At 41.1% G+C, this 16,014-nt stretch overlaps 1 gene segment (V, D, J or C); it reads left to right on the top strand.

Moving 5' to 3' along the window:
* The first annotated feature begins 10,820 nt into the window (after positions 1–10,820).
* Positions 10,821–11,905, top strand: LOC127690718 (T cell receptor alpha variable 27-like). The segment is given in 2 exon segments: positions 10,821–10,980; positions 11,385–11,905. Coding segments are annotated over 2 exon segments (567 nt in total).
* The last annotated feature ends 4,109 nt before the right edge of the window (positions 11,906–16,014 follow it).

Genomic DNA, 16,014 nt, shown 5'->3' with positions numbered 1-16,014 from the left:
CTTTAATGGTTTCTCTGAGCCCTATGTTGGGATGTGGTATTTATGAGGTGGAAGAATCTTTGACAAACATGAATGACTTAAACCAACATGTATATTGGGTTCCCTGTATCAGCTAATGCACTACAGATAACCTCAGAGAACACTGGAATGTGTTGATGTCACATTAAGGAATGAAAACAAAGCCATTTTCTCTTGGATTAATGTAACTGACAACAGCCCCAAAATTCAAATTTTCCACTTCTCTCTGTGTGTCTTCCATCATCAATAGTTTGTGTTTCCTGGTGGGTCTGCTATGTGACTGTCTGATGTCTGAGTTATGCATATTCCTGTGTGTGTCCCTGGCAAAAGACTTTGCTTTGCATTTATTGAACAGCAGAGAAAACATGAGAAAGGGGTTAGGGATTATTTATAGAAATCTTTAATAGTTTTGAAATAATCCACTTTACTAAGCCCTACTGACATCAAATAACACTCAATACAACAAACAAACATTATTAACCTATATATCTACATATTACTTCCAAAATGTGTGGTGGATATTTGTTTTAAGAATGCTTAAGCCTTATCTGCACCCAGGAGCTGGGACTGTTCCACAGCCCTCTGTGCTCCAGTCCTGCCTAGAGAGAGCTGCTCTCCCAGGAGTGCTCTCACTCCTGGGCTCTGAAATGAGCTTTGCACTTTCTCTCCAATAGCTGTCTGGAACGGAACTGCACAGGAACAGTGGAGCAGCTGTGACAGGATCCTCATGGTCTCCATTTACACCCTGGAGCTGGGGCTATTCCACAGCCCACTGTTCACAGGTCCCACTAGAAGAGACCTGGTCTCCCAGGAGTGCTGACACAGGTGTACAGGCCCACAGGAGGGACAAGTTCCAGACAGAGACAGCAAGACCAACTAAGACTAGAGATAACCAGATGGTGAAAGGCAAACACAAGATCCTTACCAACAAAAACCAAGGCTACTTGGCATCATCAAAACCCAGTTCTCCCACCACAGCAAATCCTGGATACCCTGACACACTGGAAAAGCAAGATTTGGATTTAAAAGTCACATCTCATGATGCTGATAGAGGACTTCAAGAAGAACATAAATAACTCCCTTAAAGAAATACAGGAGAACACAAGTAAACAGGTAGAAGACAAAATCTCTTAACAAAAATCTCTTAAAGAATTACAAGAAAACACAAACAGGTGAAGGAATTGAACAAAATCACCCAAGAACTAAACAATGAAGAAATCACAAAGGGAGACAACCCTGGAGATAGAAAACCGAGGAAAATAAGATATTCCATGACAAAACCTAGGAAAGTATCACCAACAGAGTACAAGAGACAGAAGAGAGAATCTCAGGTACAGAAGATACCAAAGAGGGAGGGAGGAAGGGAGGGAAGGATGAAAGGAGGGAGGAAGGGAAGGAAAGAAAAGAAAGAAAGAGAGAGAAGAGAAGGAAGAAAGAAAGGAAAGAAGAAAGGAAAGGAGGAAGGAAAGGATGGAGGGAGGGAGGAAAGGAGGAAAAGAAAGAAAGAAAGAAAGAAAGAAAGAAAGAAAGAAAGAAAGAAAGAAAGAAAGAAAGAAAGAAAGAAAGAAAGAAAGAAAGAAAGAAAGAAGAGGAGGAAGAAAAAAAGGAAAGAAGGAAGGAAGGAAGAAAAATGGGGGAAGGGCTTGGAAATGGTCCACTGGTAAAGAGCACATGCTAAAAATTGTACACAGTTTAACTATTACAACAAAAGCAATTGCCACTCCCACAAACTTGATGGTCCGAGTGTCCTTATGAGGACACGTGGACAATGATCCTTGGTAACTGCAGTGCTGTTCACCTGCCCTTCAGCAACAGCCCATTTCTGCATCACGGTTTTCCAGTTTGCCAGTCTGATGAAGGGTCTATCCTTTTCAGTCAGTTTGTTGAGCAGTCCCCTGAAGAGAGTATCAGCTTTCGGTGTCATCTGCATTTCTCTCTTTGTCTCTTCCTTCCTTGCGTCCTACCTTTCATGTGGGAGCTGCTCTTACTCAGATCAGATCTTTATCAATTTTGATGGGACCCATAGCCTTTCATCACCTGTAGAAAAAAAGACAAAACCTCTTCCCCAGACTTCCATTTTGATGTTAAAACATCGTGTAAGTATACAGGTTAATCTGATTCAGTAGTTTGTGTGGGGTTTTTTTTTGTTTGTTTGCTTGCTTGTTCATTTATTTGTTTGCACAGTCCAGTGTCTCTCAGCAGCTGCTGTTCCTGCATCATTAGCATTCAAAACAATTCAGCTAACCAAGCATTATTCAGCCTGCAAAAAAAAAAAAAAAAAAAAAAAAAAAAAAAAAAAAAAAAAAAACATTGACACAACAGTCAAAGAAAATGCAAAATGCCAAAAGCTTCTAACTCAAAACATCCAGGAAATCCAGGACATAATGAGAAGATAAAACCCAAGGATAAAATATGTAGAAGAGAGTGAAGATTCCCAACTTAAAGGGCCAGAAAATATCATCAACAAAATTATAGAAGAAAACATCCCTAACTTAAAGAAAGAATGCCCATGAACATACAAGAAGCCTACAGAACTCCAAATAGATTGGACCAGAAAAGAAATACCTACAGTCACATAATAATCAAAACACCAAATGAACAAAATAAAGAAAGAATATTAAAAGCAGTAAGGGAAAAAAGTCAAGTAACATATAAAGGCAGACCTGTCAGAATTATACCAGACTTCTTGCCAGAGACTACGAAAGTCAGAAGATCCTGGGCAGATGTCATATAGACCCTAAGAGAACATAAATGCCAGCTTAATCTACGATACCCAGAAAAACTCTCAATTACCATAGATGGAGAAAATAAGATATTCAAATTTACAACCAAATTTACACAATAACTTTCTACAAACCCAGCTTTACAAAGGATAAAAGTGGAAAATACCAATACAAGGAGGGAAACTACACCCTAGGAAAAGCAAGATGATAATCTTTCAACAAATCCAAAAGAAGATAGCCACACAAACATAATTCTGCTTCTAACAACAAAAGTAACAGGAAGCAACAATCATGTTTCCTTATAATATCAGTGGACTCATTCCCCCAGTAAAAAGACATAGACTAACAGATTGGAAATGTAAACATTTTGCTACATACAAGAAACCCATCTCAGTGACAAAGACATATACTACCTCAAAGTAAAAGGTTGAAAAACAATTTTCCAAGCAAATGGTCCAAAGAAACAAACTGGAGTAGCCATTCTAATATCAAATAAAATCAACTTTCAACCAAAAGTCATCAAAAAAGATAAAGAAGGACATACTCATCAAAGGAAAAATCTATCAAGAAGAACTCTCAATTCCGAACATCTCTGCTCCAAATGCAAGGGAACCCACATTAATAAAAGAAGCTTTACTAAAGCTCAAAGCACACATTGCACCTCACACAATAGTGGGAGATTTCAACACCCCACTCTCATCAATGGACAGATCATGGAAACAGAAACTAAACAGTCAAACTAACAGAAGTTATGAACCAAACGGATTTAACAGAGAGAACATTTTATTCTAAAACAAAAGAATATACCTTCTTCTCAGCACCCCATGAAACCTACTACAAAATTGACCACATAATCAGTCACAAAACAGTCCTCAACAGATACAAGAAGATTGAACATGTAATAAGGACACATGCACCACTATGTTTGTAGCAGCCTTATATATAATAGCCAGAAGCTGGAAAGAACCCAGATGCCCCTCAACAGAGGAGTGGATACAGAAAAGTACATTTACACAATAAAGTACTTACTACTCAGCTATTAAAAACAATGAATTAATGACATTCTTAGGCAAATGAATGGAACTAGAAAATATCATCCTGTGTGAGGTAACCCAGTCACAAAAGAACAGGGACAGTATACACTCACTGATAAGCTATTAGCCCAGTATCTCAAAATACCCAAGATAAATTTCACAGACTACATGAAGCTCAAGAAGAACAAATACTTCATGTGGATACTTCAGTCCTTCTTAGAAGGGAGAAGAAAATACCCATGAGAGATACAGAGGCAAAGTGTGGAGCAGAGACTAAAGGAAAGGCCAGAGACTGTCCCACCTGGGGATCCATTCCACATACCATTACCAAACCCAGACACTATTAGGGATGCCAACAAGTGCTTGCTGACAGGAGCCTGATAAAGCTGTCTCCTGAGAGGCTCTGCCAGTACCTGACAAATACATAGGGGGATGCTCTCAGACAACCACCGGACTGAGCACAGGGTCCCCAATGGAGGAACTAGAGAAAAGACCCAAGGAGCTGAAGGGGTTTGCAGCCCCATAGGAGGAACAACAATATGAACCAACTAGTACACCCCCCCACCCAGAGCTCCCAGGGACTAAACCACTAACCAAAGTGTAAACATGGAGGGACCCATGGCTCCAGCTACATATGTAGCAGAGGATGTCCTTGTGGGACATCAACGAAATGAGAGATCCTTGGTCCTGAGAAGGCTCATTGCCCCAGTATAGGAGAATGCCAGGACAGTGAAGCAGGAGTGGATGGGTTAATGAGCAGGAGCGGGGGTGTGATAAGGAGCTTCCATAGGGTAAACAAGGAAAGGGGATAACATTTGACATGTAAATAAAGAAATATCTAATAAAAAAATTGCTTAAGCCTTAAATGTTTTAAGCGACCTGTTAGCTCCTTTCAGAAAATGGCTGCAAAATGAAATGCATACATACATTGATCTAGGTTGGGGCATGTAAGAGTGCATAAGCTATGATTGAAGCTATGCATTAGTTTAGTCTTTGAATGCTAGTAGCATGGGAAATCCAAAATAAACAGGCAGGTAAAGTAGAATAGCAGGTTAAATACAGTCTTAACCAATCTCAAGACAAAGCTTTCATCTTGTGGGGAAGTCTGGAAAGCTTCAGTCTCTTTGAATGTGTGAGATATTTTCAGAAAATGTAGCACTATAGTTCATAACACATAAACGCAATCAAAAGAGAATAAAGGAATAGTGAAACATACAAAGGAATTGCCCCGAGCCACTTAAAAACCAACAAGAGAAGATATGGGTCAAACTAAAATTCTTCGGGATAAAACCAACAAAATACTCAATGATCTGCTGGTGAGCATCTGGAAGGCTTTAAAGATTGAGCAGCAGTTTATAAAAGACATAATCAAGCAGTGCCAATGAAACTTTATAAGCTTGACTTAGCAGTGGGATCATTATCTCCCTACAGTACATTAATATATGGTATATTAGGAATGGATATGGTTTTCCCAGCCCCAGGTCTGTTCAGTATCCAAATGTGGCTGATGGAAAGATACAGTCTAGAGTGTTGACCCAGAGTTTGGCAGAGCCATGGAGTGGACCTACTTGGCCCGCAGGCAAGAATTTGACCTTGGTTCTACTTGGACTTGAGCCAGGCTAAGCTGAACAAGCCAGTCCTCTGATGATTTTTAGTAGTAAACACATACACAGCAATCTTAATACAGAGTCAGAACCTTAAAATGGCGGAGCCAAGTGACTCAGAAGACGTGGCTAAGGATTATAGAGGGCCAGATGGGCTGTGACCCTCCACCCATGCAGCCATAGCCAGCATTGCTCTTTTGACTGAACAATTAAAGGAGATGACAAGATCTTTCAAATTGCATTTGACCTTTCTAAAATGCTTAGCAAAGGTGTTTCTTTCCTACACTTAACGCGAAGCTGACTTTTACTTACTTGGAATAGATGATTATGAGCCTTCAGCAATACTGCCCACTTTCTGTTTAAACAAAGGGGGGTTGTTTACACAACGTAAACCCTTAATTGTCTTCTGATTTGTACAAGTATCTGGAAAGACATCAAAGAAAGCGATTGAAGAGCATAAAGTAAGATATCCTGCATAGGTAAGAAAGGTTGCTCCCAGGAGCTAGAAGGCTAGTGGATGAAAATAGCAGCACCAGGGCTGACCCAGAGCAGCAAGTCATTCTTCAGTGACAGGGTCCCAAGAAAGAGAGGACCAGGAGATCAGAAGATGAGAAAATAGATGATCAGGTGCTCTTTCACAAGTCATGTCAAGTAAATTTAAGAAATACAGCAACTTATATACAATTCTTAGTGGAGATATATGATGAAGTCAACATAAAGCTAATCAAACACTGTTACATGAGGATAATACAGAACATCTTGAGGTCACCTAGAATACAGCAGCCTTGGGACTGATAAGTTCAGTCTTCTCAGAAGGAAAAGCCAAGTTCCCAGGAATAAAAACCTTAACTCATTTGATGCTCTGCCTCCCCCAACCTCTGAAAACCACCACCATTTCAGACCAGACCTTTCCAAATTTTTCTCCTGGGAAAAGACATAGAACTAGTTTCTCTTTGTCTTTCCTCAGGGCCTCTGAGAAAGCCTTGGATCAGCCTGATTCACAACACAAGGCCATATTACTTTCCTGTGAGTCATTGACCAGGGATACATTCGAGGCTCTACAAACCATAAAGTCTCTTGCCACTGCTATTGGTTGTGTGCCAAAACTAAATGATGAGTTGCTATTGCTAAAGATACCACTCTTATTTGCTGTGAAACATGGAAAAATATTAAGCTAAGACATAATTAGAAGCTTCCTCCCTGAAGGCTGTATCTCATAGTGCCAGAAGGTATCATGCAAGCTGCCACGGGAGAATTGTCACCAACATTTCTGCTCAGCTACAGGCCCAGATGCTATAGTACCCCATACCATGCAAGGCATACCCACTGGTACAATAAGGGCATGACTGTTACAGAAGCAACTTAACTCTTTTACTGTTAGAGTTACGGCCTATACCACATGAAGAAATTCATGTCTGGTACTATAAGCTAGGGCAATAATCTGTGACTGGGGAAATCATAGTCCTCAGTAGGCAAGCAACTGTTTTTGCTTTGTTGAATTGATGTACTGTGCCTATCAAACTACCTTCTGAACATTTGACATTCTAGATTTGACATTGTTCCACAGGCATTATAACAACCCCAAACAAGCTGGATCTAGTATGGGGTGTCAGGATGATTGAGCTGTCTGAGTTGTACTGGCTGCATCACCATTTCCTTAGGAGAGACAACATTCCTAAATGTCAGCTCCCAAAACATAGAAACACATTTTACTTGGAATCCCCAATGACCACAGCTATGAGGATACCCAGAAGAATTTCCTACCAGCTAATACACAGTCCCCTCGCTCTCCTAAGGACTGGGGGAAACAGAAACCAAGGAACAAAACCCCCACCCAACAAAGACCTTATGCCCACAGATTGTTATTGCAATCAGCTTCAGTTAGACATGAAAACAAACCTTTTGCAAAGGACAGTTTACCTTAGAGACCCATAACTTTAGCTGACCCTTCTGAGAACAGATGGCTGTTGCTAAGTCACAGTGGCCCAATCATTAGTCATAGATGGACAACAGCATCACCATCTCCAAGGCTCAGGGAACATTGCAGAAGAGATGAAAAAAAGAATGTAAAAGGAACCAGAGAGGTGATGGCTCATTTGTTAAAAGCATTATCTGCTCTTTCAGAAGGCTGAAGTTCAATTCTTGGTACCCATGACAGGTTGAATGACAAATCTGAATTTGGTAAGTATGTAATTCTAGATACTGATATTTGTTGTAGTCTTTGTTGGGTGGGGGTTTTGTTCCTTGGTTTCTGTTTCCCCCAGTCCTTAGGAGAGCGAGGTGACTGTGTATTAGCTGGTAGGAAATTCTTCTGGGTATCCTCATAGCTGTGGTCATTGGGGATTCAAAGTAAAATGTGTTTCTATGTTTTGGGAGCTGACATTTAGGAATGTTGTCCCTCCTAAGGAAATGGTGATGCAGCCAGTACAACTCAGACAGCTCAATCATCCTGACACCCCATACTAGATCCAGCTTGTTTGGGGTTGTTATAATGTCTGTGGAACAATGTCAAATCTAGAGTACAGTGACTACACAATAGATTCTATATCTGTTAACCAACAATAGAATGCTTCTATTCTGAAAAAAATTACATCTGAATTTCAACTGTTAGGTCACATAGCCTAGTATATAAATCATGAGATATATCCACTTAGTTCTGTTTATTCTGTAGTCACACAGAGTTGAGAATATTAAAATAAAACAAAAATCCATTAGAGAAAAATCATGTGTACCTTGTTATCAGTGCTTTCTGATATGGAGCAGAACATTAAAGAGATATGTGTTCACCATCACTAGAGTATAGCCATCTTCTCTGATAAAACAAGACATTGTTTAAAGGCTATTGTTTGTGTGGATAGCTAATTTATTGAAGACATGCCCTACATACAAAAAGAAACAGCAAAGTGAGAAGAAAAATATCATTTATTTCTTCTAAACCTTCATTGTGCCTCTTCTTACATATTTTAGAATCATCTTAATGTGCCTTCACCTCAATAAAGCCACTTTAAACATGGCATCAAGAAGAGTAACAGACTGAGACATCATTTGTTAACAGCCACACTTGAGGCCAGGTACACTTCCTTTTTCTTCCCACACCTTTCTTTGACCACAGTACTAGCTTTGAGCAATACTATGAGTAGCTGGAAGTATCCACCAAGGCAGAAAATAAATATAATCACATGCTTTGGTCCTACACATACCACTAATAGTCATTCAAATTGTAGCCTGTAATGTGCAGCAGATCTATAGGCCAGGAACAGAGTCTCCTAAAGCAGCACTTATTCAACCCAAAATTAATATAGCAAAAAACAATAAATCAAACCTTGTTCCTAAGATCTTGCTAAGGTTATACTGAGCATTTCTGCAGGTGATTGACATACCAAGTCATTCTACTGGTTTTAAAAAAAATGGTTTTCATACTCAGATGCTGTTTCTCAACCTCCTGGTTCCTATCAGATCCAGACTCCCACTATCTTTCTACTGATTACTTGGGATAAACGTATCTCTTAGTTCATATCTTGCTAATACTCCCATCACTCAAACTCGGTCTAAAGCACACATCTAACTTGATCACTTGTCTCAGGACCTCCCATAACTCTCTGTTGTACAAAGGAACACATTTCCACTACTAGTTCCTGTGGCTTTTCATCCCCAACGCCATTTTCACTGCACGACTGCAGGCAAATGAGCCCAGTCCAGCATCCTTTTTTTTAATACGTCATTCTTCATAAACCTTGAAAAGCACTACTCATTAATGAAACCTCTACAAATGCCACATACTTTCAAAAAGCTTTTTCCCAATCCAAATGATATTACCAAATTATGAAATTGCATTTACAAATCAAAATTATAGGTACTTGCCCTTTTCTTCTTTCAGCATTTTGGGGGCAGTTTTACATTAGCACATTTCATCAAATTATGGCCTTTTCTGCCTCTTATATCCTTATTAAACCAATTTCCTCAGGGATAGAGGGCATTTCCTATTCATCTGGTTAAACTCAGCTCTTAATGCCATCTCTGTCATATAAGTAAAAAGCACTTATACCTAATCTCCCATGCACCTTGACTGGGGATCCGGGTCCAGTGAGAGCAGGTTTGTGCTGGAAATATTGAGCTTCAAGGATGCTTGGAGGTGTCTCTGGTTCATAATATCTCTCAAGTCAACCCATCATGTGCTTTCCTCTTTTATACTTAGCAATTCTTACTTAGGTCATAACCCAGAAAAAAGACAAGACTCCAGACATGCTCTTCTGTGCTCCATCTCCTTGGTAAGTTGTGGCAAGGCTTCTTTTGGGTGACTATGTTAGGAGATTTGGGTATTTTTAAAGGCTATTCTATATTCCCAGTCAATATAATGACTATGATGTCATTATGGTGTTGAAGAAAGTTATTCTTAAAGTTATATCAGTTCGTCCACTGAAAAGAAATCCACATTGTTCTCTGAATGGCATGAGTTATGAGGTGTCTCAAAGAATTATTCAACAGCATGTGATCCTTGAGACTCTCTTAACGTTCTTGTCATCATGAGTCACCCATTGTTTTTATCTTATTTGAGGAATCTAGATTATGGCTCACCCGACACAGAACAAAATATAGAAAGAGAATACATTTGCTATCCTCACTTGAGATACTAACAGTCATGTGGCCAGCACCCATCACCATTACTGATGTTTGTGAGCAGATATAGCCTCATTCTACACCTCACCACCAGCATACCCTCCAGTTACTGCACTAATCACATGCATGCACACATACATACATTTACTTAGTATTTTGGAACTCTGAATTTGTTTTTTCCTAATAAATCTTCAGAGTTACATAGATGAAGAAACACGATCCTTTCCTTGCAGTACTTACCAGATTGTTCCAGTGAATACATTACAATGTGGTGTGGCCAGAGCTTTGCTTCATATAAACCAGGACCTAATGTCAGAGCACTACAGTGTGATATTGCAAACTCTTCTAAATTGAATAGCACACAACAGAAACACTCTTTAATTTGGCAAAAGTAGCCACATAACAAATTATTTACTCATGCCCTCTGATCTGAAAACCTACAGCTTGTACACACACACACAGAGAGAGGGGGGGGGGATTTCAAGTATTATTCGAGAACATTCTTCTAGAGGAAATAAAATATAATGAAATAATATCTCCATTGTCTTCCATTTCTCTACTCTTCTGGCTTAAAATGATCCATTTTAAAAAGAGAGAGTTTCTTTTTCTGAAAGTCACTAGACTCTACATAAATATTGATGATGAACTACTACACCAAATGAAACTTGGATCTGGAGCACTCAAAACACATCACTTTCCAATCTCTCCACTAGAGGGTAGCATTTCAAAAGACAAAACCTTTCCCAGTATCAAAGCAGTCTGGAGCTAGACTGGGGGGAGGGGGGGCGGTGCCTGAGTTAGTCCCTGGTTGCCTCACATGTGATTCCTACATCTTGCTAGAAATCAGAGTGTTAGGAACCCTTGTTCCAACCCAGAAAAGTCTTTTGCAGGAGAGCTCCAGATCCCGTGACCTTGGCCATCTGCAACAGGAAGAAAAGATGCTCCTGAAATTCTCTGTATTGTTCCTTTGGAATCAAATGACTCGTAAGTTCAGGAGATTTCCAGTTTACTCAATAGAAACTCATAAAGAAAAAGACAGTCTCCAGAGACAAGTCATAAGTTTGAAGGGAGGAGGGAGGAATGGATGCGTAAATGACTAGTGGAAAGAAATCTCACCCCAAAATTGAAAGGATTCCCTAAATCCCCTGTGCCCTCAGATTTTCCCTTTATTTATATGTGTGCTCTTGCGAAATGTGGGATTAACTGTCTCCGATGAAGATGAAGCCTTCATCGTAAACATCCATAATCCTCCCACCCTCCCCCATGTACTCCCTGGTCCTAAATCATCGCCATTAGACTTTTAGGCCCACCATTTCTATTTTAATCTATACAAATGATTAAGAACATTTTAATTTGACTCATTTGTGTCCTGCTTTGTTTTGAAACAGGTGTGGGCACCCAACAGCTGGAGCAGAGTCCTCAGTTTCTGAATATCCAGGAGGGGCAAGATTTCACTGCATACTGCAACTCCTCAAGCACTTTCCCCCAACTTTACTGGTACCGACAGGTCCCCGGGGAAGGTCCTGTCATCCTGATGACGTTAGTCAAGAGTGGAGAAGTAAAGGGGCAGAAGAGGATAATTGCTAAGTTTGGTGAAGCAAGAAAGAACAGCTCCCTGTTTATCATCAGAGCCCAGCCTAGAGATGCAGGCACCTACTTCTGTGCAGGAACACACTGCTCTTGTGGCCTTTGCTACCTGCCCCCAAACCCTGCAGCTGCAGGCTCTCACCACACTGCTTTCATGAACCTTTTAGTTCCTCCTCCCCAGCTATGGGCACGAACAATGATGGCAACCCAACCTCTCCTTGCCTCATGGACCCATTTTTTTTCTGCCTTTCTAGAAAACATGGACCACAAACATTTCTTCAAGACGAGGCTGTGCATGTGGCCTCCTTTTAAACATCAGTAACAATCTCAGCAGTCACCCTGGGTAGGCCATGGGGGAGGGGGGGTCAATACGAGGGACCAACGGAAGTTATCAGACAGAAAGTTCCATGATTCAAAACCCCAGTACCTCATTCTATGCTCTCTTAGAACATGGGCTTGCCTATAAAAAGACTCTGACCAGTGATGTGATCACAGATCTTAGGATTGCCTACAGAAGTATTTCTGATTAATGAGTTGTGACCACAGCTCTGCTTACCATTGTGATCTCACTTGTGGTAAAATTCTAAAGTTCAGTCCTCTTTTCCTCCTGCAACACAGTAGTAAGAGTCAAGCCATGAAGAAAGTGCAAGTGTAACTATTGACTGCAGCTCCACCTCAACAGAACCCAATGTCTCCTCAGACGTATCTTAGCAGAAAACATTATAAACAACCAGGCGGCCACTATAGCCAGGCATGATCCCAACTACAGTAAGACAGAGATGCTTTGCAGTTTCTCGTTACATGTGAAAGTGCAGTAGGGAGTGCAAGACATTGTGCCGTTTTGCAAAAAGAGACCTATTAATGGATGTTGCATATTTCTCAAAACAATGATAGTCTTATAATGAAAGAGACTTTCATTAACAGGGCCTCCTTTTTCAGAAGGCCACATCTATTTCCTACCATTATGGAAGTCTCTGGGTTTCAGTTTTCTCTAAGTCTTGCAATTAATCCACTATCAATATATTCCTCTTCCTCCTCTCCTCCCGGTCCTTCATCCCACCTCCCCTCCCCCACATGCCTTCCTCTATTGCTCTTCAGAAAAGGGGAGGCCTCCCATGGATATCAACCCTGGCATATCAAGTTGCAGTAAGACTAGGCACATGCTCATTCTCTCCTCATGAGACTAGATGAGGCAGCCAAATAGGAGGAAAGGGTCCTAAAATCAGGCGACAGAGTCAAAGCCAGTCCCTGCTCCCACGGTTAGGAGTCCCACATGAAGACCAAGCTACACAACTGTAATATATGTGCAAAGAGCCTAAGTCAGTCCCATGCAGGCTGCCCGGTTAGCAGTTCAGGTTCTTTGAGACTCTGTGGACCCAGATTAGTTGACTCTGTGAGTTTTCTTGTGGTGTCCTTGACCTCTCCGGCTCCTACAATCCTTCCTCTCTGACTTCTGCAGGTTTCCTCAAGCTCTGCCTGATGTTTGGCTGTGGGTCTCTGCATCAGCTGCTGGGTGAAGCCTCTCTGCTGACAGTTATGCTAAGCTCCTGTCTGCAAGTGTATCAGAATACTATTAATAGTGTCAGGGGTGGGTACCTTCTCATGATCTAGGTCCAAGCTGGGCCAGTCATTGGTTGCCTGTTCTTTCAATTTCTGCACCATCTTTTACTCCTGCACATCCTGTAGACTGTACAAATTGTGGGTTGCGGGATTTGTGGCTGGGTTGGTGTCCCAATCCCTCCATTAGAAGTCTTGCCTGGTTATAGGAGATGGCAGGCTCAGGCTCCATATCCCTCATTGCTAGGAGTATTAGCTAGGGTCACACTCATAGATTCCTGAGTTTTCATTGTCCTAGGTTTCTGGCTCTTCCCAGAAATTCCCTCCCACTCCCAACCCAGTCACTGCCATTCCAGTTGTCTTATCCCAGTACTCTCTCTCTCTTTCTCTGTCCTCCCCTCACCCGATCCCTTCTGTTCTCATCCCCACCCTAACCCCTGTGTTCATTTTTACATTACAATTTTAAAAGTTACTTCCCATGGTTTATAATCTAACATTAGTGCAGTAGTCCACTCCAAAATCAACCCTTGAGAGATTTGGTGCATGGCATACCTTCATCATAAGTTTAAATGAAAATATAAATTTGTAAATAAGAAGGCAGTAGCTGAAGAGGTGGTTTTATGGTTAAAAGCAATTGCTGCTCTTGCAAAGGGTCCAAGTTCAGTTCCCACCACCCATATTAATTGGTTCACAACTTCCTGTTACTCCAGCTACAGAAAATGTAACACCCACTCCTGGTCTCCCCAAGTACCAAAATAAAGGCACATGAAGGCACAGACACACACACACACACACACACACACACACTGAGCTAGCGGTGGTGGTAAAGAAGTCTTTTTAAAATTTAAGAAAACAATTTTAGCCCTCCTTGGTATAAGGAACATGACACTGTCCTTTTTCCTTTCTTCCAACCCTAGATTTAGAAACTTACTGTGAATTCCCTCTGTGTTCTTTTGAGGTATACATAAATCTTTTAAAAAGAAATAAGATCCTTGCCAGTTTTATTAACCTACAGCTGTCTCTCTCAAGGTTCCAGGACCCATAACTGTGAAATGCAGTGCCTCCTCGGGAAGCTCTTATGGGAGGGGAAGTGGCTAACCTTGAGGTACGTTCTCTGAGTGTAAGACTGACTTCCTGTCATAAAGAAAAGACTTATTTTTCCTTCAGAAAAGGGGCAGTCAGAACATAGCTAGACTTGATCAAGGGGTAAACTAAGGCTGGGTCAAGCATGCTATTAAGCCTGTCTATTTGAAAACTCAATTGTTCGTCTTGAGAAATCATATCTATTTTGGTCTACCTAGCTATATAAAAGGAAGAGATGCCTTTCAATCTTCACTGTGCCTTTAACAAATTGCCTGGGATATGCACACATTCTGACTTATTGCTTATTAAATAAAAAATTGTTCTCATTTTCTTCTACATTTTTGGAGAAGTGTTCTTAGCTGCAAAGGGCTTGATTGCATTTTCCCAATAAGACTTCGAGTTGCGTTTTCATAACCACTGTGCCCACAAGTCTATCTCCTTGAAAAGCGATGCAGGCACTGTGAAAAGAACAGTGAACGGGGTTGGCTATATGCTGAGTGTGTAATGTGGGAATGCGTTTTCCTCGCAAGATCTGTGCAAAGTACGTTTAAGTGCTTAACTCAGGGCAGGCACACTGTGAGGATTAGCAACACTCTGTGAATTGCTTACCACCACCACAACTTTCATAAGACACGCTCAAATTTTCATTTGTATCCTGCTATGCATTCTACACAGAGACTACATAAATGATGCAGTTCCTTCTTCCAAGGAACTCACTCATGTCAGCTAGTTCCCATGGCCACCATTCCCTAGAGGCCAAAATCTTCTTGGTAACAATCTCCATTTGAAGGAACAATGAAACTCTCCATGCACCTGTGCCTTCCTAAACTGCACTGTGGATTCCAGGATCAGACACAAGTGTCTGGATTTTGCAACAGCCCTATCCTGTCCAGAAAACATAGTGCACCACAGTCCTCCCCACACTCAGCTTTTGACTCTTTCTACCCCCTCCCCCCCCCACAATGTTCCCTGAGCCTTGGGGATAGAAAGTGTAATGTAAATGCCGAATTTAGAAGTGAACACTATACCATCCCTTCCTCTCTGCACATGGAAGGGCCAATAAACATCCCAACACAGAATAAGGAGGAACACATGAGGTCTCACACCTAGCTAATGAACTACTGGTAACTGAAGGCTGGGGGTGGGGGGAGACTTGGTTTTCTTCAGAAGTGTGGGTCTCGGGAAGGTTTCTTAAGCTCTAGTGGATGGTCCCACACCCATGCATATATGGGCAGAACTAATTAGGATCTATGGGCTATTTTCTAAAAGAAATAAAAATAAGAAGAGGGCGTGAAGTTGGAAAGGAAGGGAAACATGGAAGGGAGTCTGGGAAAAGCCAAAAGGAAGAATGAAGGATGGATATAACGGAATACATTGTACCCATGAGTTAAGTCCTCAGAGAATAAGTTATTAAAAAAGAAAAAGCCTAGGTGTGTGGCTGCATTGCTGTTCAGAATGCAGTTCAGAATGTGGTTCTAGCATTAGATTTAGTCCTCAAGCTGGCATTCTAATTAGAGAAAAGAATCCCTTGGCTTTAGGGAGAATTACTGACTACTAAAGAATGAGAATCTCTGAAGCCTGGGAGAGATAATGAGGGTGGAAAATGTAGTGATTTGAAGGAGAAAGGCCTCCCTATAGGCTTATAGATTTGAATATTTGGTTACCAGGGAGCACTGTTTAAAAGGCTTAGGAGGCAAGGTCTTGGATGAAGACCAACTGGAGTGGGATTTAGGGTTTCAAAAAACCCTTCCCAAACCCAGTGGGCCTCTCTCCCTTCTGCCTGCATCTCTA

The sequence above is a fragment of the Apodemus sylvaticus genome, chromosome 8 (genome assembly GCF_947179515.1).
Source record: "Apodemus sylvaticus chromosome 8, mApoSyl1.1, whole genome shotgun sequence".
Taxonomy (NCBI): Eukaryota; Metazoa; Chordata; class Mammalia; order Rodentia; family Muridae; genus Apodemus; species Apodemus sylvaticus.
The sequence above is the reverse complement of the archived record's forward strand: the minus strand, read 5'-3'. Positions and strand labels throughout refer to the sequence as shown.